We start from the raw sequence: 27,119 nt of genomic DNA, 5'->3' as shown, positions 1-27,119 counted from the left end.
TCTGTCCTATGTGTTGGAAGTCTACTGTCTGAGAGGCACAGTGCACTTGATGCCAAGGGTATCACGCATAATATTTTCTTATTTTCAATAAGAACTGAAAGCTCTAATTATTCATTTACTCAACAACTATATATTGGATCCCACGTAGTTTCCTTCAAATATTTGCACACTAACAACAAAGAAAACAAGTTTAAGAGTTACTTCTTTGTGGGGTGCCTAGGTGGCTAGGCCCGTTAAGCATCCAGCTTCGGCTCAGGTCATGATCTCGCAGTCAGTGAGTTCGGGTCCCACATTGGGCTCTGTGCTGACAGCTCAGAGCCTGGGGCCTGCTTCAGATTCTGTGTCTCCCTCTCTCCCTGCCCCTCCCCTGCTCACGCTCTGTCTCTCTCTTGTGCTCTCAAAAATAAATAAACCTTAAAGCTTTTTTTTTTTTAAGGAGCTAATTCTTTGTATGATTCTTAATGCCTCCAACTATGGGATGCGTTATCATCAGATCCTTTTCGTAAAAATATTACCTGGAACTTACAAGTCCTTGAATACATTTCCAAGCATGACTTAGGTTCTACCTGTCCCTGAAAATGCAGCTGCTGGTACCCTAGCCTGCCTCTAAGGTTGGTTGAGTCTGTGATGTATTTAGTGGGCTGCTGGTCATCAGCCCTTCATGGGCCCCCCCAGCAGAACCAGGATCTGGAAATCAGCTCCCGCTAGACTACTGTGGTCTCCTGTAGACGATGAGGGTCTATGTTAAGATGCTACTGCCATTTTAGGTGGAAAAAAATAACAAAAACATCAACAACTATCATTTCCAAACTCTCTCAGTACTTCTGATGTTGGAGAGCTAACCATCAGTTATTAAAAGGTGAAATTTGACTTTCTGAAAATATCAGCTAAAAACATGTTTTCAGGGGCGCCTGTGTGGCTTAGTCAGTTGGGTACCCGACTCTTGACTTTGGCTCTGGTCATGATCCCAGGGTCATGGGATCGAGCCCCATGTCTGACTCCACACTCAGCATGGAGATTCTCTCTCTCTCTCTCTCTCCCTTTACTTTTCTTCCCCTATTCGTGCTCTCTCTCTACTTCTCTCCCCCTATTCGTTCTCTCTCTCTCTCTCTCTCTCTCTCTCTCTCTCTCTCTAAAATTAAACAAAAACAAAAACAAAGAAAGCATGTTTTCAGTTCTGTGTGTGGATTTGGACCCATTATCCCTGAAATGACTGACACGGTTAATGTTCCACAACAGTGTAAAAAAATGACCTCATGAGCTATAAGTGGATAAAAGAGTCCAGAGTACATTCAAACAAAATCTAATCAACACTGTTGTATGTGTTCTAAACCAGCCTCACTTCAAGTTTTACACAAATTATCTTAATATCAATTTAGTATTATTAGGCATTCCTATGCTTCTTGCTTACCAGGATCTTACTAAAGATGTCCAATTAGGGGACCCATATTGTAAGTAAAAGCTTTGATGTACATGCTTCTATGTTTACATTTATTTAGAACAATATGCCATCACGGGGTATAATTTATTCATGCTACCCTCTGTGGGAAGAGGGACAAATTGGATCATTGTAACTACATTTGATGTATAAGAGCAGAAAAGCACGAAACATAAAATCATAATAGCAATGACTAAGATACTGAAGAGGTTTATACACACAAAAAATTACTGGCACTGTGTTTCTGTTGTTTTGGTGTTGTTGTTGTTGTTGTTGTTGTTGTTGTTGTTGTTTTGGCTCTGTGTTCTTTAAATATGTGTTTGTATTATATATTGGCTTATTAGCATGTCTCCCCTATTATTACTCTTTAACACTATCTAATTTACTAACTGTATAATATCTAAATATTTTAAGTTTTCTGTTTTTCTATTTTTTCCTGTATAAAAATGCTATGTTAATAAATGTAGGACATCATCATTCCAGGCCCTTATTATGCAAAAAGGTTGTTTTTGTAATAAGTCAGACCACAGCATTTTTCTGTATTCCTTGACTGCTATGACATAACATGCCATTTTAGAAGTAAAACAATGAAATCTTAAAAGAAATTTATTACTGCAGGTGATCCTTGAGTACACGCCAAAATATGAAACAACAGACAAGAACAAGAAATTTGTATTAGAGAACTTCTTTCATTGTGCTCAGATATTTAAGCAGAGAAGCTTTTAAGTTTACCTTCAAATCCTAATAGTCAAATTTGGGAAATGAGTTGTTCCAGGGAGAAAAATGGAAAAATATCTCCATGCTTAAACTTTTAAATCATCTGACAATGACCTAAAAAATGCAACTGCGAACGGCACAAGATCAAAGAGGAATCACACAGAATTGGGGGGCCTGGTATTTCGGTCAACCTATGGGTCCCCAGCAGCAGGACACAGACACTCGCAGCCCTGCCTTCTTTAACAGGAAATCACGTAATAGATTCACAAGATGATTATAGTAACTGATGAGAAATCTGTCTTCGGTGCAGAGTAAGTGTGTCTGACGAAGCCAGTTGAACAGTGTCAAGATGGCCATTTGGCATTGGATGGTGTACCTCTGATGGGTGTCTTAACCTAAAGGTCTCCTGGGGAAGCAGACCGAAGATCTATGAACCAACCACTGCGCCAAGAGTAGAAATGGGCTCTCACCACAAGGAAACATCTGTCTGGTTCTAGGAGGTTAAACAATGCCTGTCCGGGTATGAAACCCAAAGCAAATCACGATTGGAAGATGAAAGCTAAAGAAAATTCGGCATCTTTTCCCGTTTAAGTGGCTTAAATTGCTATAACTTCACACATATACCCTCTGCTTAGATTCTAACCTCTCTGGATCATCCAATGCAGGTACAAAAATAAGCCATCGGGCTTCTGGCTTTGCAGTTAAAGGGAATTAGACCCTAATTGAATTATTCCAGGTATGCTACCTGGTTTAAATTGATTCTACATCATCTTTATTTTTTTTTATTTACATTTTAGGTAGTTAACGTGCCATGCAATATTGGTTTCAGAAGTAGAACTTGTCTCGTCACTACTCGTCTCCTACACGCAGTGCTCCCCACACGTGCCCTCCTCCATTCTACATCACCTTTCTGTTTGCACTGAGTTTTCTATGAACCTGCTCTCATGAAAACACTTGAAAGAGAAGTTTAAGGCAACCATCCCATTCGTCCTCTTCCAAGGGGAAGTAGATATGGCATTGGATAAGAGACTGGTATGATAAAATGGCAAGATGGAAAAAAGAGCAGTGTAAATGCAGATTTGGCAAGAAAAACTGAATTTTTCAAACCCCATTTCATTAGGTACGTATTCATATCTGCAAGGAGAGGACATACTCATGTTTTGCTGCTATTTATACCATTTCCCAACTAAAATGCTTGTTTCATGATGTTTAATTAAGTGGTTAATGTCCTCTCTTCCCAATGTTAAGGTTATAATAGTATCTTCTGTTGTTTGAAATTTAGGAAAATGTTTTGTGTCCTTGTTGATAGATGGCTTCAAAGAAGTCACCTGCTTTGACACCCCAACTGTCAAATTCTTAACGTTAATGAATAGGTCCAGTTGTGGGGACCCTACAACACTCATAGCACAGAGTTTTGGAAAATATGAATGACAGACATAGACTCAAGAGACACTCAACCATGCACACTTTGCTTCCTTTTCTTCCATGAGACCTTTTAAATCTACATCCAGAATTTTGACTTAATAGGTTTCACAGTTTATATCTTTTGAAATGACATTCTTTTGGGGTGCCTGAGTGGCGCAGTTGGTTAAGTGATCTCACAGGTCAGGTCGTGATCTCACAGTTCGTGGGTTTGAGCCCCACGTCGGGCTGTGTGCTGACAGCTCGGAGCCTGGAGCCTGCTTGGGATTCTGTGTCTCCTTCTCTCTCTGCCCCTCACCCACTCACACCCTGTCTCTCTCTCTCTCAAAAATAAGTAAATATTAAAAAGAAATTTAAAAAGAAATGACATTCTTTTGGATTTTTAAATTATATTAAGCCTTCACTTAGTGAATACAATAAATTTCTCTACACATTGTTTCTTGGCTTTTCAAATAAAAATTAAATTTCATGAATGTTATATGAGAAAAAATGGTAGGTACATAAAAACAAAACAAAAAACTTCTAGTTTATATCTCGAAAGAATGACATTCTGCTCTTCTTCCTCATATTTCCTTCAATAACATGTCATGTATTTTTCTCTCCCCTTTCAACTTGTCTTTTAAGATCTTTCCACTTTTGTAATTTGGTTAAGAAATGAAAAGGGGTTAAATTATTTTCACTTCTCCTGTAGCAGCTTCATGGTGCCTCTTCCAATTTCCCTGAGTATAAATTTCATATTGTATTCATGCAAGACAGCTTTAAAAGCAAAACAGCCAATATGATCCCCAGAGTGAAAATTCTAAATGGAAAGCTGTGAAAAAACTAAGTTTTGATAAGGAGAAATTCCTAACATCGGCTAAATAAAACTTAATGTCGTACAATATGACCCAAAATGTCAAACGTTGTTCATTAAGACGTCAAATTTAAATGTGTGATTTATTTAAATTTACAAGTTCCAAAGTTTGATTTAATTTTTAAAAACTTGAAAATGTGAAGAAAAGTGCCACGAATTAAAAAACAAATCCATGTAACCAAATTTAAAACGCACCAAGTATTACATATAGACCAGATGATCCAATGTCTTACCTTCATCATGAATTTCTGTAGGGGCAGAAGGAAAAGAGAGAAAATATTATACATTTTTGCAAAGACTTCTTAAAAATATCTCTTATTTATAAAGATTCCACTGTTCAAAATAGAGTTATGTGAACAATAAAAAAACTACCACACTCACTGTGAGATCACAAGAAAACTTAGTATCAACTACATGCTAGAGGAAAGCTGTAGCAGGCAAAACTCTCTTTGAAAATTGTCTTTATATCAGTTTTTCCTACTTCTGTGAAAACATGCTGCTGTACTTTAATGCATGATTCGATTTATAACATAGCCACTAAGCACCAAAAGAACCAAAGGTATATTCTGAAAATGATACTCAAAAATGCTTTATAACTTTTTTTTATCTCTTGCATAAAAATGCAGTGATATAAAACAGCAACCCAACAAAGTTTAGTAAAGATAGTGGATTAGAAACAGGTAAAGTGGATTGTAAATTAAGAGGCTGTGATAAGCTGTTTACATGTCATGCAAAAAACAATAAGCAGGTTCTAGATACTACATATTCCGAGATGTGTATTTCAAAGAAAAACCACAAAAACTTTTCTCTTTTTCCCTTAAAACATTTATCTCCTTATGATTTGCGTATATAATAATAGCTCATTTTACTTCTGCAAAACCTAATTTGTACGTACATTTCTTCATTTTTCTTTAGACCCCTAAAATTTGACTGCCTCCTCTTAGAAGAGGTTCACAGATGCCAAAGAGCTAAGAAGGAAAAATAACAACATATTTCCAAACTTAGGGTTAAATTTAGCTGTCACAGTGTTTAAGTCCTAAAGAGAAAAGATACACACGTTCACATTCATTTTAAAGACAACAGCAAGGGGGAAGTTATCTAACATAGTATTTGTAAATACCACAGTTATTTTCCTGAAACATACATGCATAGTAATTTACATGTTACTAAATGGAAACTCTACTTTGGGTTTTTTTTTTTCCTTTTTAATATTATATTTTTTAATGTTGTTTTTAAGTAATCTGTACACCCAACGTGGGACTCAAACTCACAACCCCGATCAAGAGTTGCATGCTGTTCTGAGTGAGACAGACAGGTGACTCTTTAATATCAAAAATTTAAGAAAAATGTGTAAAGAACCATTTCATTCTTAGCTTTAAAAATATAGGCTGTTTGGTTACAATTTTGTAAGTGGTATCAATGGTAAATGACATCAGAAAAATTATTTTCCATGATGAAACTGGCCAATCACATCCTATTATGTAAACATCACTAGATGAGGAATTAGGAAAAATCCTTTTTAAAGCCTTAATTAAAAGAAAAACACAATTCCAAACTTTTGGTACAGATCATAGCTTATAACAGATACTTTATTCATGAGTTTTTGTTTTTAATTGAGCTCAGTTTCGGAGATTTTTCCTTGAGAAATGTTCTCAGGCTGATTTTCTGTTTCCTAGGTTAAACTACATCAGAACTGTAATAAATAGAGAAAAGAATGGTCAGGAGAGTCAGAACAGAGGGCTGCTATTTACAATTCCTAAGTAGTGTCTTAACTACAAGAAGGGCGAGTCACTGGGGAGAGTAATCCTGATATAGGATAAAAGAGAACAAATACTGAAAATTAGCAAAGGCCAAAATATCCATCTGCAGCATGAGAAAGAACAGCTCATGTACCAGACACACATTATCAAAAGATAATCAAAAACATGAAAGATTACTTGTGGCATTACCGACATTAACCTTCTGTGCAAACCACTGGTTGGTCCATTTGGCTCAAGCACAAACGATAACCAAGTGATAACATTATGACAAGTTCAAAGGGGATCACTGGGGAATGAAAAAGCAAGCAAGATACATTAAAACAAAAAGGATATATATGCAATTTAATCTCAATGTAAACACTGCCTAGATATGATAAAAAGCAACAGAAAAAAGAGTAACAAAATCCTTTAAAAGGTGCTGACATGATTAAAAGAAGAAACTCATGCCTAAAGATAAATATTGAAGAGAATAGGCTTGATTTAGGTTAGAGAGTATCACCTTATGCTTCCACTTTACTGAAAGAATTATTTATTTCCCTCATGCAAAGGTCATTAGATAGAAGCTAAAATTCTATTAGACAAGATACAGAAACAGAGGACTATAAACGAAGGAAGAGTCCAGGCACCAAGGTGAATTGACGCTGCTTTCCGTCTAGAAGAAACTGGTGGAGGATGAAACACAAGGGAGAGATTTTAGTTCTTTAGGGTAAAGGGCAAGTGGCAGTAACCCAGTGTTCAAGGGTTAGTGTAAATGACTTCCGAACTGGTAGGTCCGATGAAGCTTCAAACGTGAGCAAGAGCTGGAGGCAGAGCCCCCATTACGCTACGTTCACATGAACCAGGAAGAGAATTAGACATCCTTGAGCTGTAACTCACAGACAGACGGCCATGAGGGGGGCCAACGGATGGCAAACGGAAGCAGAACAGTCTTTGGTCTGTAAGTTTATGTCATTTGATCTAGCACAGCTGAGAGACCTGAAGGGCTTTCTTGGCATATGCAAATGATTATGAGTAGGAAAACAAATCAAATAGCAATACTCCTTTAGGAAAATTGTAATCAAACACGGGACATCAAGAGAATGCACAATTACACTCAATCCATTGCTGGTATAAAGAAAGAAACAGTGATTCGGGAGACCGAGAAAGCTCCTCTACCATAGCTAGGCCTTTCAGTTCAACTTTGAATTTTTTAAACTGTTATTTCAGTGGTGCCTGGGTAGCTCAGTCGGTTAAGCATCAGACTTCATTTCAGGTCATGATCTCACAAGTTTGTGAGTTCAAGCCCCATGTCGGGCTCTGTGCTGACAGCTCAGAGCCTGGAGCCTCCTTCAGATTCTGTGTCTCCCTCTCTCTGTGCCCCTTCCCTGCTTGCATTCTCTCTCTCCCTCTCTCCCTCTCTCTCAAAAATAAAAATTAAAAATTTTTAAATAAAATAAACTAAAACAAGCTGTTATTTCAGTTTTATGAAATGACAACTGATTTAAAAATGTAATACTTCTATACATGGACCTGTCTTAGAGTTTTAAAAGAACCTTTACTGAAATAATCTTCTCAAAAATTGTATAGATCTGGAATTAGCACAAAATAACCATTTGGGGGCTTGTCACTAAAAAGAATTATCCAATCCAACAATCTGAAAGGCTAGGGCAAAATTTTGATGCAGGAGGACCTTTTAAAACGAAGTTTCCACTGAGGGCAGGAAACGTCCTACTTTGCACACAGGCTATCCACTGAATTTCTTATTTGCCATCTTTTCTCTTGCATGTAGCAAGATGCTAGGATTTCTCCATAATCCCCCAACTGGTAACCTCTACTTTGCAAGTGGGGATATACATCTGGTAAATTTCACGATGTTGAAAAAAGAAAAAGACCTCTCACCGCCAAAGACTTGAGGTTATTGGTGGCTATCTGTTTAACTGAAGTATAAGTGACAGGCAACGTTTTATTAGTTTCAGGCGTATGACATTGCTTCACCAATGTATAGATTACGTAAAGCTCCCCACTGTAAGTGCAGTCACCAAACATTATGACAATATTATTGACTATATTCCCGATGCTGTACTTTTCATCTCGGTGACTTATTTTATAACTGGAAGTGTGTACCTCTTAATCCGCTTCACCTAGTTTGGCCATCGCCCCCGCCCCACCGCCACGTTCCCTCTGGCGACCACTAGTTTGTTGTATGTATGAGTCTGTTTCTGTGTTTTTGTTTCTTCATTTGTTTTTTAGATTCCACATGTAAGTGAAATGACCTGGTATTTATCTTTCTCTGTCTGACTTCACTTATCGTAATTCCCTCTAGGTCCATCCACGTTGGTGGTTATTTTAAATTAATAATGTTCCCAATATATTTGAGGGACCAAAAGAAGTTTAAAAGTAACAACTCCAAGGTCCAAGTGTATATCAATATATACTATCTAATAGGATATATGTATGCATATTTGTAATAACAAAACCCTCAACTATTTCTCTTACGATAAAAATACCGTATGTAAATACTTAACTTTCTAGGGATTCTCCACTGAAAATATCCAAAACTGAACTGATTGACAGGCATGTTGACTGCAGGCCCAGAGAGCATCTAAAAGGGGCACGGCTTTCATTACCATGAAAGAGCAGTGATACCTGTAATCATCGAGCCTGTGGCTATGCTCTCACATGGCTCATAATAATAACTATCTGGTTACAGGTGCATGCTCGTATCTTTTAAATAATTCACTATATTTTGGGGGCAGATTGGTCATCACTGTTGTCATTTTCAACCTATTGACAATTCTGTACAGAAAGGATTTACGTGAACTGCCTTTTCTTTTGAGTGTCATGAATTTGACAATATATATGTGTGTAATTATCCACTTCTTCTTTTGAAGGGCGAAGAAAAATAAATGCTTCTGAAAGACTACCATAAATCCTCCCATTTTGGCTCGCTGACACAGGTTTATAAATCACTGAGCTGCATGAACGCCTAAAATATGAAGTAAAAGAGCTATTTAGGGCTTTCCTCTTTTTGTAGCTTGTCTCGTGGAAAAAATTTCTCTAAATCAAAACCAACAAATTGATCTCTGCACAAAATATATGGATCATAATGACCCAAAGATACATAAAGCCTCACCTATACTCAGATCACCACCTACATATAAAAAATTATGTATATCAGGGTGTCTGACTTCGGCTCAGGTCATGATCTCATGGCTCACGAGTTCAAACCCCATGTCGGACTCTGTGCTGACAGCTCAGAGCCTGGAGCCTGCTTCAGATTCTGTGCCTCCCTCTCTCTCTCTCTCTGCCCCTCCCCAGCTCATGCTGTCTCTCAAAAATGAATTAACGTTAAAAAATTTTTTTTAATTGTGTATATCAAAGTATAGAACATTCTATTTTTTTCCAAACCATTTCAAACACGTATGAACCTTGAAAACATGAAAGCATTTCACAGGCCCTCACATGGCAGTACATGCACATGAAAACACATTACTGTTTTTAAACTGCTATTCAGTTAGGAACATTTGAAAGAATTTTGTATCTTACCAATTACAGCAGCATCAACGTATTCCTGAAAAGAGCAAGTATATGTACGAGACCTCATTCGGTCTACAGACACTGCTCCACATCTGACAAATACCACACTGTTTTCCATCCCTTCTCCCCAGCTCCACCCAACCCCACGCACTAGGCTACCACACTACAGGCCTGCAACCCCAGGCACCATGCTAGAGGCCGATGCTATGGGTTAGGGGTGCCAGAAGGCTGGGGTGGAGGAGACAGAAATAACAGGCAATCTATCACCTGCTACTCCAGACCCACCAATGTTATTCTCCCTTCGTGTATGAAGAGCACATTTGATTACTCAATGGGCTTATGATTAAATGCAAAATACTCAAAGATGCTCAAAGAGACACTGGGAAACCAGTGGAGAGAGGAAGGGCGGGAAGGGGGGAGGAAGAGACTGATTAAGACTGATTGACCTTTGATGAAGCTATCCCGAATTATACTATCAGAAAATTTACAAAGAAGCCATTTGCCTTTCCATATATATGTAAATTTTACAGGGCTCCTAAAGGTCTTAATCTGCGGTTGGTAAATGCCCTGTGTAGTTAAGCAAGTATAACTGTTAAAATGGGACACCTGTCTCAGAACAAAGTGATGGCAAAGAGTACCGCATTCCAAACTTACTGTTACACCACCAAAAGGGGCGGCTGAAAATCGGCCTGCTGCCCTTGGCTGACCCCCAGCTCTGGTCTTCCAGAAGCGGTCGGGGAGCAAAAGGATGGTTCTTGGAAGGAGGTTTTGGGAACTTCTGAGTCCTGCTCTTGCCCACCCAAGCCTGCCCTCACCTCAAGCCTAGAGAGAGTGGCTTCGGGGACACCTGTGTCCCCCAGGAGGTGGGACACAAGAGACCGGTGTCTGACTGTGCCTGGAGATGAAGACAAAGAGACGGGCTAGGCAGGCTGTGGCAGCAGAGGGCAAGGAGGGGGCTTGCTGCTAGAGACAGGCTGCCCCAGAAAGAGCCGGCCTGGGGATGTCCGTAATGCCCCCAAGAGGCCTTGGGACAAGGCAGTCATCACCACTGACCAGCTGGGGGAACATTGGCTGAGGCAAGAGAACCACGGGTCAGATTTCTGGTGACGGGCATTCCCCAGAAAACCCTCCCAAGTGCCCCAGAGAGCGCTCGCCTTATCACCTGACAAGCCCAATGAAGGTCACTGTCATCAAGAAAGACTTCCTGCCAGGGGCACGTGGGTGGCTCGGTTGGTTAAGCAGTTAAGCATCCGACTTTGGCTCAGGTCATGCTCTCGCAGTTTGTGACTTTAAGCCCTGTGTGGGGCTCTGTGCGGACAGCTCAGAGCCTGGAGCCTGCTTTGGATTCTGTGTCTCCCTCTCTCTGCCCCTCCCCTGCTAGCTCGCTCTCTCTCTCTCTCAAAAATAAACATTAAAATTTTTTTTAAAAAAGACTTCCTGCCAACTTCCCTCTTCTTCCATGTTCCTGCTGCCCCCTGACAGGGGCAGGAGCGCTGGGCAATGGGCAAGAGTGTGAGGATCCTGGCAGAGCGAAGTAAGAGGCAGCTTCCCGCCCCTTCCCCCCTCCCCTCCTGGGTTCCAGCCTGGGGTGGCCAGAGCTCCAACACAGGTCAACCTACATTAACTTCAGGCCCCCCCCCCCCCCCCCCGCCGATTACACGGGACTGCATGATTTGGTTACCAAAATGAGACTTTTGTGACTTGAAATGACTGGGGGAGGGGTTCTTACTCTCTGGATATAAGAGAGGTCATGGGACCCATCCTAATTTAAGGAATGGGACAAAGGAGTAGAGGCCCCATAGAGCAGGTGGGTAGGCAGGGGGTTAAACTGTTTTTCTGTTACCCTTCAAGGTACCGGTTACAGTCGAATTTCAAACTTCCAATGGAAAATATGTAAGATTTGAACTACATGAGTCTTCAAAGAAAGGAAGAGCTCAAACCAAAAATTTACCGAGTCATATACTCATAATGATTACCAGTTTCCTCAAAAAATGCCAGCAGGAATTTTCATTATATGATATCTAAATGGCAGCATATTTCAGCATCAATGTTTTATTGTTAATATAATGGTACTATCTTAGAACAAGAAAGGACTGGTCCAGATTCTAATCCTATAGATGAGGAGGTAACAGTCGACAGATAGCCTACATAAGGTTATAAAGCTAGTTACTTGCAAAGCTGAACTGCATGATTTTCAGCTCAATGTTACTTCCTTTTCTTTCTCAGATCCAGAAAGCAACCTCAACTGTGAAGATTTACGAATAAACTTGATAAGAATGAAGTCTGAGATGTGAAATTGTTACGAAAATGAGAGAAAGAAAAGCCACCCGGTGAGGTAGGTCAAGAGTAACCAGACACAGGGAGGAAGAGAGGGAAACACTTACAGACAAAGGAAAAGAGGGTTCCCATTTGTTCATGAATTCTATTTCCAGATTTGAAAGTGGCTTGACTGGTTGGTTCATGAAAAAGTGATCTCTGGGTACAGCACCTAAGTTGACTAATGGAAGTAAAGGGGCACCAAAATGAGAAAAGACAGACTCATTTTAGGACAGCTGACATTGGCAGGGAGCCACCAAAAGACGACCAACATGTTCGTAGAGACAGGCCTTTATTCCCAAGACAAGAAGAGTGTAAAGCTTGGATCAGAACCCTAACTATAGGCACAGAAGACATGAAATTTCAAAACAACAACAACAGAAAAGTTGAACAGAATTAGTAATCGTTTAGCTACGAAGAGACAGATGATGAATTTACATTCTCTCCAGAAATATAATATAGAAGTAGCAGTTCTCAAAATTATATGGGTATCATCATCATGGAAATGGCAATTAAAAAAAACAAAAAAGCTTTCCATCAATATAAAGGGATACGGTAAGTGAAAAAGAGCCAAGATTCACAAAAAGCCAAGTGAACATGCATTTGTTTCAGTGGTAGAAACACCACTGAAAGGCTACTGAAAATCAGGTAGCAAAAGGCTCAAAAATATTGAGAATATCAAGAGACTCATATCCCAGGATCAGGGAAAATAATAAATATAGAATGAAGCCATCGGTTAAGCCAATCTTTAAAAGTCAATATTTGGGGCGCCTGGGTGGCTCAGTCGGTTAAGGTTCTGACTTCGGCTCAGGTCATGATCTCAGGCTTCATGAGTTCAAGCCCCACATTGGGCTCTGGGCTGACAGCTCAGAGCCTGGAGTGTGTTTCGGATTCTGTGTCTCCCCCTCTCTCTGCCCCTCCCCTGCTCTTGCTCTGTCTCTCTCTCTCAAAAATAAAGAAATATTAAAAAAAAAATTTAAGTCAATATATTAAGTCACAAAGCAAATAAAAACAAAATAATACAACAAAAATAATAAACTATGCTTCGCTGTTTTGCATGCTTGGGAAAAAAAGTGTTGGTGATACTCTAATTTCCATTCATAATTAAGGGTATTCAGGGTGTTCAGGACTGTAAGGATTCTTCTCTCCTTTTAGCAGATGAGGAAAGTGACATCTGAGTAGTAACATGGCCACCTTACATGATTTGTCACCATGTTGGTCCAGACTTTGCCTCCAGAACCCTGTCACCTGCATCTTTCCTCACGATACTAACAACACCTGTACTTTTAAAGATTCCATTAATACAGATAACAGACCATGTCTATAGAGCATGGAAAACATAAGAGCTAAGCAGGAGGGCTTTAAGAGTAAGTAGTCGAGATTTGTTGGATAAGAGATAAACAATTCTGATTCCTGTTGATCAGAAGCATATCATAATTACAAATTATATAGAAAGCATATACTTCTAGGTAGGGAGAGTGTTCCAATCTACCTCATTTCAGACAAAGCAAAACCAAAACTTCGTAAGGTTCTACATAGAGACCAGTACAATAGGTGTTCATTACGCGATAGCAGTTAGTTTGAATATTCATAGTACAAGCCACACTGGGAAGCAAAACAAAAAGATTAGAGGCAACAGGAAACATGCACTTGTTTAAGATCACAGTTTCTTTGTAAATACATGGAAACACATACCCATTTTTCCACATCAACTTGCTGGGGAAAGAAAAAGCCAAAATAAATAACAAGCAAACAAATAAATGCCTGTCAAAGTTTCAATTACTGTCATTTAAATATATGGTCCCTGCACCAAAATCTTCCATTTCTAATGGAAAATGAAAGTACTCAAACTGTAATTAATAACATTTAATCTCAAACAAACCAGAAAAAGTCAATTAACTTACTAATCGGAATTTTTAAAGTTATTAAGCTGGAAAAGCACCAGGTACACGAAATCATAACAATCCAACATATTCAAAAGCAAACATGAACACTGATCTGATTCTCAAACCTAACAGGCTTCCAGATTTAGGGACCAGTCTTCTCCTCTAACTGTAAGTATCTATTTAATGAAAATAGAAATATAGCGGTCAATTTAGAAATACAGCATCTAACCATAAAAATCTTTCATGAAATAAAAGTAAACTTTCTCTTACCCCAATCTTCCTCACATTGTATAAAATGTCACAATATAACAAAAGGCATGCCTTGCCAAAAAATCCTGAAATTGTATCAGCATCAAATTTTTTTATTGCATTTATTAATGAATGCATGTTAGTCTCATAATCATTATGAGATTCCTTAAAAATATCAGTGAATAAAATTATATTCCAAAGTATAAAATAGAATTAAAAAAAAAAAAACCATAAGTCAACAAAGACTGTCTGTCTCTACAATGCCCTCGGTTCCTAGCAAATCAATCAGAAAAAAAAAAAATAAAAGTCAACTTTAAGGGGCATACACCCTCTCAGAGTTGTTTGCAAAACCCACCCCCCCCCAATATAACACCTATGATTGGTATCTTGTGAGACTTGAGGTTTGTTTCAGACTCTTCATACACTAAGTTTATTTGTAACTTTTTTCCTTAGGCAATTCATTAATTGGGGAAGATCTAAGGCTAGTTAGGCAGAAATCTTGGGCCATGGCCAGGAATCTGCATCCCTTAGTAAGCAAGCTTGTGGAAGGAAATGTGCATAAATGTAACACACAGTGGTTATTTTTAAGATAGTAGACAGTGATATAAAAATATCAACTTAAGTACACAGGTGGAATTATTTTGAAGCCCCAGGAGGCTACTTACAAGAGAGCATTTTGGTTTATTTAATAATTTATTTAGTCCTCTGAAAAATCTGTTATAAGTTTTAAAAACACACAATTGCTTTTTAAGAGAGAACAACTTACTGAATGGAAAGACCTGGTTTTCACTCTAAATTTTTAAGATACTTGGCTGTGATATAAAGTTCAAGTCCTCATTTTAAACTTTAACTTATTTACAACGGGATGACTTTGTTTCTTCAGATACTGGGGCAGAGGGAAACAATTTAATCGTGACTAGTTGTAATATAGTTACCATTTACTTTTCTACCTCCCAAGGACAAATCCTTGTATTTGTTCTCTATCAAGAGCAGTAATTCAAGAAAATGTGAAATGATTTCCTTTAAATAGTTGTCGGGAAAACAAAATATGCCATACTTGCAGTGACTCCGTTGATGAGCAAAGACAGTTTATTAAACCCATCATTTTCACTTCTAAATGTTAAACATTCTCTCTCTCTCTCTCTCTCTCTCTCTCTCTCTCTCTCTCTCACACACACACACACACACACACACACACACACACACACGCATTTGCATCACTGCAAAGATAAAGTGTAGGATTTTTCTAGAAGAAAGAACTTGTAATCAAAAGTCAGTAACTAGTATTAGTAATAGAAGCTCTTTACTGATCTATAGTTGAAAGGAGAAACAATTTCTTAAAAGTAGCAAGAATTAGTAGCAATATAACAAACTCAGTATCCCAATACCCAAAGAAAGGCTTAGCAACAGCATGTGCTGGAGGTGAATTATCACAACACAAAAGACAAGACAAATGGCCCACAGATTTAAAAGACTAAAGGGCAATAAAGTTGTAATTATGCATAAGCAAGGCAGAGCGATTTCATGACACATCTCTTACTAATGTTAACAAGAACCATTTCATTAAATGCCTGCAAAAGGTGAAGAGGAGAATGATTTCTGTGGAGATAACTGAGGAAGGGAAATATAAAGTTCACAATAACCTTGATTAATTTTATAGTTTAAATAATTACCAAATCCATAAAGCATATAAGGCAAATGAACATTTATTCTAATCATTTATTATCCAAATATTTGGGATTTTAAAAACATGCACAAATTACATTAGAGAAAATAAATATATTAACATCTCTAGGAAATTACATTAGGTATTCTATCATAATAAGACTAAAAAAAATGGCAACCTCATTTTTCAAAGAAAACAAAACTGCCATTAAGGAAAAGAAAAGAGTAGTTTAAATTCCAAGTTGATTTAGCAAAGGACAGAAGTTAAAAATATAGTATAAAAGCAATTAATTCTAAATTGTATCATTATATGAAAGATGAAATATTCATATGACATCTCTTTGTATTCATATTTTAATTAATACTTTCAGGATATATAAACACGAACTATTCCATAACGTTAAAAAAATTTTTGGTTGCTTCTTTCAAATTGCTTGAGTTAAGCCTTACTGTGTAAGGTGAAGAATTTTATTATCATTAAATCTGTAAGTCACATATTAAGCAGTTACTATGTGCCAGGCTTTGAACTAAATGTTTTACGTGTAATCTTCTTATCTGCATTTTATACATGAAGATACAAATGACATATAAAGGTGTTACAAATCCTCCACAATGAAAAAATGTCACTTAGTTATTAAACAATGGAACTTGACCTTGACATTGTGTCTCTAACGGCAAAGCCCCACACTCTCATGCCACTACTTGTACACCATATTCAAGTTACATCTTTTTTTTCTTGTCTCAAATTTTTATTCTACATTCAATTTGAAATTGCTCAACAGCCTATTTCTTCTTCTTTAAGTTTATTCATTTTGAGAGACAGAGAAAGAGAGCGCACCCGTGCACAAGTGGGGGAGAGGCAGAGAGAGAGAGAGAGACAGAGAGAGAGACAGAGAGAATCTGCACTGTCAGCACAGAGCCCAATAAAGGGCTCAAACCCAGGAACCATGAGATCATGGCCCAAGCTGAAATCAAGAATCTGACTCAACAGCCTATTTGTTAGTTAAGTGCCACCCAGTATAATATGTTAACATCAAGATGAGAGAAAGTAAAATGCACCTAGAACATCAAACATGTTATTTAGTATCACTTGTTCAAAGCATGTTTGGTTTTTTGCATAGATACATTTACAGTGTTTGTTTATTGTTGACAGAGAGAGAAAGAGAGAGAGAGAGAGAGAGAGAGAGAGAGAGAGAGAGAGAGAGAGAGAGAGAAGGGGAGGGGTAGAGAGGGAGACACAGAATCCAAAGCAGGCTCCAGGCTCCGAGCTGTCAGCACAGAGCCCAATACGGGGCTCAAACTCAAGAAACATGAGATCATGACCTGAACTGAAGTCTGACACTTAACTGACTGAGCCACCCAGGCGCCCCAAGAATTTTTAATATCAAGGCATAACACAAACAAGTAATCAAAATCTTTAATGCATGCCGACAATCCACTACCCTGCTGTTAAATTTTTTTGAGTAATAAATTAGAGAAAAGTGAAAAAGAAATTCTCTACCCTACAAATAATTCTCTACCACACAGGCTGTTTATTATTAAGATTGGAATAGGGGAGCAGGGACATGAAAATTCGCACACTGTGTTCCAGCATTCAAAACACGACGAAGTCATCTAGATTTTTTAAAGCAAATTATGATTTGGAGAGGCCATGTTTTTAATGAATATATTCATTTCAGAATATATTGAATTCTGAATATACTGAATAATGAATATATTCAGTTCAGAAAAATATGCAAGCCATGAGTATAGAGTTTGCTGAAATTTTACTGAGTCAATGAGCCCATGTAATCAGCTCCAGATCTAAACAGAGGACACGACCATGACCTAGAAACTTCCTTCACACCCTCCCCAAAGATAGCAATTATTCTATCACTATTAATTTAAATATTTACTTATTTTTTTTTATTTTTTTTCAATGTTTATTTATTTTTTTGGGGACAGAGAGAGACAGAGCACAAACAGGGGAGGGGCAGAGAGAGAGGGAGACACAGAATCTGAAACAGGCTCCAGGCTCTGAGCCATCAGCCCAGAGCCCTACGCGGGGCTCGAACTCATGGACTGCAAGATCGTGACCTGGCTGAAGTCGGACGCTTAACCGACTGCACCACCCAGGCGCCCCTACTTATTTTATTTTTGAGAGAGAGAGAGAGAGAGAGAGAGAGAGGATGAACAGGGTGGGGGAAGAGAAAGGGGGAGACAGAGAATCCCAAGCAGGCTCCACACTGTCAGTGGTGAGATACAGGGCTGGATCTCAGGAATGTGTGAGATCATGACCTGAGCTGAGATCAAGACTTTGACACTTAACTGACTGAGCCAGCCAGACGCCCAAGTTTTACTTTTCTTATTTTGAAAATATAGACTATGTTCTCTTTTTATCTAGTTCCTTTAGTGGACATTAAGTTTGTAAAACTCATCACGCTGTCGTGGGTAGTAGGAATTAATTCATTTTCCTGGCTTTGTAACACTCTTTTGTATGAATTATCACAATTTGCATATCCATTCAACAGCTGAAGGAGCAATTAGTGATCTACTGCAACTTGGAAAGGGAACTAATGAAATTTTCTCTCATTTTTCAACAAGACCTCACGCAAACAATAGAAGATTCAAAATAAATTAAAACTGCTTTGTTTTGGCGTACATGTTTCCTTCCTCTGCCTACCCACACAAAACATGGATTCCTTGGTGTCTAGTTATTGACTGAATAAGTTACCAGACTGCCATTTAATAAGGAATTAAAAGAAAGCCACATTATATGCTTTTATTAAATATCGGCATATAGGTAAGTCAATCACATCTCAACAAGCAATGAGCTCATCCCTTGGGAGCAGGAGGGGAAAGAAACTAATATCATTAAGAACCTACTACCTGTGCTAGGTATTTTTATATTTGTATTTTTGTATTTTATATTATATTTATACTCGCGTTCTCTCCTATAAATATGAGTCTCAACAGAAAGGATTTTTTTTCTTTTCTTTTCTTTTTAATTTTCATACATATTTATAAATAATAGAATTGCATGGGGGGGCTGGGGGGCTCAGTCGGTTAAGCGTCCGACTTCGGCTCAGGTTTTGATCTCACGGTCTGTGAGTTCGAGCCCCACGTCGGGCTCTGTGCTGACGGCTCAGAGCCTGGAGCCCTTTTCAGATTCTATGTCTCCCTCTCTCTCTGCCCCTCCCCTGTTCATGCTTTGCCTCTCTCTGTCTCAAAAATAAATAAACGTTAAATAAATAAATAAATAAATAAATAATAGAATTGCAGATTTGCTGGACCTCAAACTGAGGTGTTTACTTAAACGCTCTCAGGAGCAAGCCACATAATATTAAAATGGAAAATACAAAGTATTAAATTAGAACAAATAGATGCGGTGCTAATGTTAAGGAAATTATAAATAAATAAAAAATAAATTATACATATATAAATCATACGTATATAAGTTATAAATAAATAAAAAGAAGTATGTCTCCACAGTTCAATATGGAATGTGATTTGTATTTTATTTTTTTAATTAAAAAAATTTTTTTTAATGTTTATTTACTTTTGAGAGACCGAATGCGAGTGGGTTAGGGGCAGAGAGAGAGGGAGACACAGAATCGAAGCAGGCTCCAGGCTCTGAGCCATCAGCCCAGAGCCCGACGCGGGGCTCGTACTCATGGACCCCCGTGAGATCATGACCTGAGCCGAAGTCGGACGCTTAACCGACCGAGCCACCCAGGCACCCCATGATTTGTATTTTAAACCATATGAGACGCTGAAGTCCTTTCTACCATTAGTTTAAGGGCAAAAAAAATTCATCATAAATTTAATTAAGCAAATGAAGCCACAAGAATCCAGTAAAATTCACTGTATTACACTTTAGTCAAATTTCCTGGCTTTATTCTGATTTTTGTATTAATCAGGCAGAAACTTCACATTCTGGGGAGTCTGTGAAACAATGAAACGGACTTAACACAATACAGTAAACTTAGCAATTTCCTACACTAACACATTTAACTTAATTCCAGGAAAGAGTTTAGAAAACCTACTTGAAGTTTAATTTTTTTTCTTCTAAAATTTAAACTAGATAATAGAGGACTAAGATTTACTGCTTCTGAATTATTCCCATTTTAGAAAAGGAACAGTTCCTGTAATACTGTTTAAATTGCTTTCTGAATTTGTCCAAATCCTTAGGAACACCTACTTTCTCTAAGCCAGAATATGTCAAAATGACTCTTGCATAAACTTCAATATTAACATGATTTAAACAAGATAGGTGCTAAGAAATAATAGTGGCTCTCTTCCAGGTAGGTTCTTATGAGAATTATAATGTTCGATTAAATGCCACAAGTACATTCATTTGGGAAAATAAATAATTAAGAAGAGTATGAACAATTTTTGAGGGGAAGAAAGTAGTGAGGTGAAACTAGTCCTATTAAATATTAAAACATTTCCAAAATACAGTGATCAAATCGGTGCTGTTTGGGTATAATAATGGACAGACATGTATGACAAAATACATAATTCAGAGTAACACATTTGGTTATGTATGAATTTAATGTATGACTAAAAAGGCTTCACAATCAATAAAAAAGGGAATCATCAGTCATGAACAATGATGGAAGTTTTGCTTAGCTACAGGGGAAAAAAAATCAACTTCCATACTAATTTAAGTAAATTCCAGATGAATCTACACTGAGTAATAATAAGCTCCATGTAACAATAAGCTCATAAATAAATTCCAGATCCATTTATTATAAAAAAAAAGTGAGGGATGCAAAGAGGGACGCCCTGATTTTAACAAAACAATTCAACGCAATTCCAATCAAAATCCCAACAAGTTATTTTGTGGGTACTGACAAACTGATTCTAAAGCTTTTACAGGAATGCGAAAAAAGCCCACAAGAGCCAACGAGACATTCAAAGAGAAACATTGAGAAGCCTGACACGACCCAACATCAAGACTTACTCTAAACTGTTAGCGATTAAGACAATATAGGACTGGCTAAAGAACAAACAGATCACTAGAACAGAAGGCCCAGAAACAGACTCACATACATAGTCAATTGATCTTTGACAAAGGTACAAAGGTAATTCAATGGAAAAAAGATGGTCTTTTCACCAAATAATGCTGGAACAATGAATCTAGATGCACACCTTAAACTCTCGGCAAAAATTAATTCAAAATGTATCACAGACTTAAATATAAAACATAAGACAATAAAACCCCTAAAAGGCAACACGGGCAAAAATCTGCCTGACCCGGGGTTTGACCAGGACTATTTAGATAACAACACCAAAGCCTGATCCACAGGGGGGTAAAAAAGCTAAGACAGGCTTCGTTAAAATGAAATCTTTTGCTCTGTGAAAGATACTGTTAGCCAAATGGAAAGACGAGCCATGAATGGGAGAAAATCTTCACAAGATACATACATGATCAAGCACTGGAATATACAAAGAACTCTTAAAACTCAACAACAGGAAAACAAACAGCCCACTTGAAAACTTAGCAAAAGATCTCATAGGCACCTCATCAAAGAAGATATACAGCGACAACCACAGGAAAAGACGCCCAACATCATATGCCATCGGGGAATTGCAAATCGAAGTGATAATGAGATACCACCGCACATCTATTAGAATGCCTAAAACCCAAAAACTGACAAGAGCAAATGCCAACGAGGAAGTACAGCAACAGGAACTCTCATTCACTGTTACTCGGAATGCAGCATGGTACAGCCACGTTGGAAGAAAGTCTCTTACAAAAAAGAAACATAGGGTTTCTTCCAGGATGGATTTGAGGTGGATGCTATGAGAAACACATGCTAACATTATGATCCAGAAATCACGTTCCTTAGTATTTACCCAGAGGAGTTTAAAACTCATGTCTACATGGAAACTGGAGCCCGAGATTTACGGCAACTTTATACGTCGTCGACAAAACCTGGAAGCAACCACGATGTTCTTCAATAGGTGTGTGGATAAATTGCTGGACATCCACAAAATGGAATATTATGCAGCAATAAAAAGAAATGAGTTATCAAGCTGGGAGCAGACACAGAAGAACATTAAACGCATATTGCTAGTATGAAAAGACTAGGTACTGTATGAGTCCAACTAATCAAAATCATGGAAAAGGCAAAACTATGGAGACAGTACATATCAGTGGTTTCCAGTGGTTGGGGGAGGGAGGGAAGCACAGGGTGTTTTTAGGGCAGTAAAACCATTCTGTATGACATAATCGTGGTACATACATGACATCATACATTTGTCAAAACCCACAGAATGTACAGCATGAAGAGTGAAGCCTCAAGTAAACTCTGGGCCCTGAGAGATCGTGGTGCATCAGCAGTGGCTCATGAATTATACCAAATGTACCACATGAATGCAAGACAGTAATAATAGATGAATTGGGGGCAAAGAGTATGAACACTTTCTCAACGGTTTCCTCTATACCTAAAACTGCTCTATAAAAAAATAAGAGAGGGGCGCCTGGGTGGCTCAGTTGGTTAGGCAGCAAAATTCAGCTCAGGTCATTTCTCACAGTTTGTGGGTTCAAGCCCTGCATCGGACTCTGTGCTGACAGCCCAGAGCCTGGAGCCCACTTTAGATTCTGTGTCTCCCTCTCTCTCTGCCCCTCCCCCACACATGCTCTCTCTCTGCTTCTCAAAAATAAATAAACATAAAAAAAATAAAGAAAAATTATTTTAAAAGGTGGGGGAGGGGGTGCCTGGGTGGCTCAGTCGGTTAAGCTTCCAGCTTCGGCTCAGATCTGATCTCACAGCTTTTGAGTTCAAGCCCCGCATCAGGCTCTGTGCTGACAGCTCAGAGCCTGGGGCCTGCTTCAGATTCTGTGTCTCCCTCTCTCTCTGCCCCTCCCCTGCTTGCTCTCTCTCTCTCTCTCTCTCTCAAAAATAAACATGAGGGGTGCCTGGGTGGCTCAGTCGGTTAAGCGTCCGACTTCGGTTCAGGTCATGATCTCGCGGTCCGTGGGTTCGAGCCCCGCATCGGGCTCTGTGCTGACAGCTCAGAGCCTGGAGCCTGTTTCAGATTCTGTGTCTCCCTCTTTCTCTGACCCTCCCCTGTTCATGCTCTCTCTGTCTCAAAAATAAATAAATGTTAAAAAATAAATAAATAAGTAAATAAATAAAAAAAAGCATGAAAAAAACAATTAAAAAATAAGTGAAATACAAACATTTCAGACACTAAACCATATTGTATGTATATAAATTGTATATAACACACACTAAATATTTACTATGTAATATAAAATGAGAGCAATGTAAGAAAACATGAAAACCCAGTGATAGGGGGCTCCGCGGAGAGAAATATTACTTCTGGCTGGGAGGATTAGGAAAGGGCTCAAGGAGGATGACACCTTGAATGTGTGCATAGAAGGATGGGGTGAAAGGCCCAGGACTGTACGTTGAGGCATGTGTGTGCTAAGTATATAAGAACAGGTATCTGCAGGTGGCACCTGGGTGGCTCAGTCGGTTGAGTGTCCGACTTCGGTTCAGGTCATGATCTCACGGTCCGCGAGTTCGAGCCCCATGCTGTGCTTGCTGTTGTCAGGGTACAGCCTGCTTCAGATCCTCTGCCCCCTCTCTCTCTGCCCCTCCCCCGCTCATGTGCTCTCTGTCAAAAGTAAATAAAACATTAAAAAAAAAAAAAAAAGAATAGGTGTCTTTCCACATATGTGGAAAATAGAGCATATTCAGGGAGCGAGTCCAGTTTGGATAGAAAATGGACAGAATGAAGAACTAAGGGCAGAAAGAAAGGAAAACTGGAGCCTTAAATTCCTTCACAAACACCAAGGTCACATGGTAACAATTACATTAGGAGCGGTCTGGGCAGGGGACCGTTGTACAACATTGATAAGCAAGTTAAAGGACTAGAAAGAGGACATAGTGAAAGCAATCTTTGACAAAGCAGCATGAGGGTGACCTACTTATTGGCTTGATCCATCCAAGGGCACAGACTCCTTCCTACTCAATGCTCAGAGGAACCAAAAACTCCTTGTGGGGAAACTACCAACCAATCAGCCATATTTAAGTATCTCGTAGCATCCACCTCAAATCCATCCTGGAAGTATAGCAACCAGAGCTCGTGAATGAATAAACGACATAATTCATTTCCCTACTCGTATAATTGCCATACACACCAATACTTCTATCGTGTAAACCGTAAGAAACAAGATGAAATTTCCAGGTCATGGGGTGTGTGCAGACAATCCTGTTTTAATCTTTGACCCTGAAACCCGGTTTTTATCCCTACACTCCCTAAAAAAGCATTTGCTGAGTGTTTGCAATTCACACATTCCACTCACATCCTGTCCTGGAAGAAACAATCCTAGCTCCTCAGGCTCTCTCTCACCATTTACTCTGCAGAGATCCTGGACCATAGTTACTCATCCATAGAGTAAGCAAATGCAACCAATCCTAGCTTACAAAGTAGTCAATTTTCCTGGCTCACTGTGGCTCCTTCTGTTACTTACCTACCATTTCTCTTTCTCTTTGCATGGTCTAATCTCGTCAGGACACTTTTCTCTCATGCGAGAAAATGCAGTGTTTACAATATGTTCCTCCTGTCTCTCACCAGGCACACTTTCTCCAGAACTATGGGAATCAGTGCACTACAATATGGAGCCCATACTGCGCACCCTTGGGTGCTTCTCTTGGCGCTTTGTGAATGGTCTAGGGGCGTTTCTGAGGGTTTCTCTTCCAGTAGAGAACTCTCCCACGGCTCCACACAGTCTTGGAGATACTGGCTTCACCATGACCTGAGAAGCCACATGAACATAATCTGGTTGTACCCCCAGACCTGGCTTAAACGTTCCACCTGATCTCTCGAATCCTCAGGTCCCACTGGTCTTTGTCTTTCTCTCACAGCTCTGAGATTAGCTGCAAACGGGGACAGCTTCTGGGGCATCTGGGTGGCTCAGTCAGCTAACCATCCAACTCTGGATTTTGGCTCAGGTCATGATGTCACGGTCATGACATCAAGCCCTGTGTCAGTCTCCATACTCAGTGTGGAGCCTGATTAAGAGTCCCCCTCTCTCTCTCTCTCTCTCTCCCTCTGCCCCTCCCACCCTCAAAAAAACAAAAACAAAAACAAAACCATCACCACCATCACAACAAAAGACAGCTTATGAGAGTATGTGGCTGCAACTCAAGGGAGCCACTTGGCCTCCTTCTAAATCTTTAAATCTGAGGGGGTGCCTGGATGGCTCAGTTGGTTGAGTGTCCAACTTCGGCTCAGGTCATGATCTCGCAGCTCATGACTTTGAGCCCCACGTTGGGCTGTGTGCTGACAGCTCAGAGCCTGAAGCCTGCTTCGGCTTCTGTGTCTCCCTCTCTCTGCCCCTCCCCTGCTTGGGCTCTGTGTCTCTCTGTCTCTCAAAAATAAACATTAAAAAAATTTAAATCCTCAAATCTGAAACTATGTGAGAGATTTTGTATGCACACATTTTATCTGTATTTTCATCTGGTGAAAGGTTCTATACCTTGTATCTGGTTCACAAAGGCACCATGCCTGGGGATGGCCATATAATGTCCCACCCGGACTGAGGCACTGTGGACAGGAAAAAGGGGAACTGGCAGAAAGTGAGTGGTGACAAGAGAGCTTAACCTGGATTGTGCCAGGCCAACAAGAATGTGTGGGTACCTGACTCCAAAGGTTATTTTCTCATTTTCCCTTCTGAAAACATTCCTTTTCTTCCACAACAGAGAGGGGCAAGGGGACAAAAGGCGGGACCTCACAGGCAAAAGTCCTACCTTTTGTTCAAAACCATTACAATAGCTGCAAGAACAGAATTTTTGGCACTTTTCAGCCCCCTAATTTTTGGTTTACAAAGCCTATCTTGCCCTTCCTCAAGCTGGCAATATTCCTGAACATCTGGTTCGTAACACGCATCATAGGTGTTAATGATAGAGCAAGTGAACACAACAGACCAATGGGGTTTACTATCTAGTAGGGACAGGTGGTCTTGAAAAACAATAGAAATGAAAATAAAAGTGAAACGAGCCACACAAAGACCGATATCCCATGATTTCACTCATATGTGTAATTTAAGACACACAACAGATGATCGTAGGGGAAGGGTAGGAAACATTAAGATAAAAACAGAGAGGGGAACAAACCATACGCGACTCTTAAATACAGAGAACAAACTGAGGGTTGAAGGGAGTGAAGGGTGGGGGGATGGGCTAAATGGGGGATGGGGATTTAGGAGGGCACTTGTTGGGATGAGCAGTGGGTGTCATATGTAAGAGATGAATCATTGGATTCTACTCCTGAAGCCAAGACTACACTGTATGTTAACTAACATGGGTATAAATTTTAAAAAAAGAAAAGAAAAGAGAAAAGAAAGGAAAAGAAAAAAACAGAAGTATATAGTATGTCAAAAGGTAACGGTTCGTTGGAGAACACTCAAGCAAGGGAAGGAAAAGAATTAGCTATGGAATGAGGAGAGGAACAGGCAGTATAGTCTGATAAGGAGCAGTGAGAGAAAGAAGTATTCTATCAAATTAGACTAGAATGTTTTAAGAAAATAAGGTAGAACTTTAAGAGAATAAAAACTAAGGGAGAGTTGGCTTGATACTTTATGAATACCTTTAAATCGCTGGTCAATTCAGGAACAGTTTGTCCTGTGAATTTATTATCTGATTCATCTGCTATCACATGTTTCCATGTGAAAAATATTTTTAAACTTTTAAACGCACAAAAAATCAGATAATTTATTATCTGATTCATCTGCTACCACGTTTCCATGTGAAAAATATTTTTAAACTTTTAAACGTACAAAAAATTGAGGAAGATGCCCAAATTGAATGAGAGTAATCAAATAAAATAATCTATACATTCAAGATTCATAATCTAAAACAGTGCAGAACTGAGCCACTGTGATTCAATTATATGTGGATTAAATTGGCCTCCTTATTGAGTTTGATGCTGGAGTCTTTGGAAACCACATCATTCAAATACATAGAAATATGTGGTATCCTTAGCTTCGGAGTAGAAAGTAGTCTTTCTTGATACAGAAAGACAGTAGAACAGAAAATGTCTACAGAAAGAAGATGCACATTTTAACCACAGACAAACATCCACATTCACAAAAGTGACAGATAAATAATTGTGGCTCAGCCCTTTAGATTATAATCATATTCATCTTTTAAATCACTGCACCAAGTTCACAGATGAAAGACAGGTACATGGCTATGTACAGAGGCTTTAGACAAGATGCTGGCTAATGACCACAAAAAGCTGGTGATTTGTTCATTTATTTGCATTATAACTCCATTCCCAAAACAGTATTTGTTCCC

The 27,119-nt window shown here is 39.0% G+C and overlaps 1 protein-coding gene across 6 annotated transcripts in view; it reads right to left on the bottom strand.

The window, feature by feature from the left end:
• The window catches only part of RYR2 (ryanodine receptor 2), a 767,906-nt gene that overhangs the window by 456,518 nt on the left and 284,269 nt on the right, over positions 1–27,119 (bottom strand). For all 6 annotated transcript variants that reach the window (XM_030335594.1, XM_030335595.1, XM_030335590.1 and 3 more), the window contains exons 4-5: positions 13,718–13,738; positions 4,664–4,678 (exon numbers count right to left, since the gene is read on the bottom strand). In XM_030335594.1, the coding sequence (XP_030191454.1) occupies positions 4,664–4,678; positions 13,718–13,738 (36 nt within the window). The remainder of the gene's footprint in view (positions 1–4,663; positions 4,679–13,717; positions 13,739–27,119) is intronic.

Source organism: Lynx canadensis, chromosome D2 (genome assembly GCF_007474595.2).
Source record: "Lynx canadensis isolate LIC74 chromosome D2, mLynCan4.pri.v2, whole genome shotgun sequence".
In the NCBI taxonomy this organism is placed as follows: Eukaryota; Metazoa; Chordata; class Mammalia; order Carnivora; family Felidae; genus Lynx; species Lynx canadensis.
This window is presented reverse-complemented; position numbering and strand designations above follow the sequence as displayed.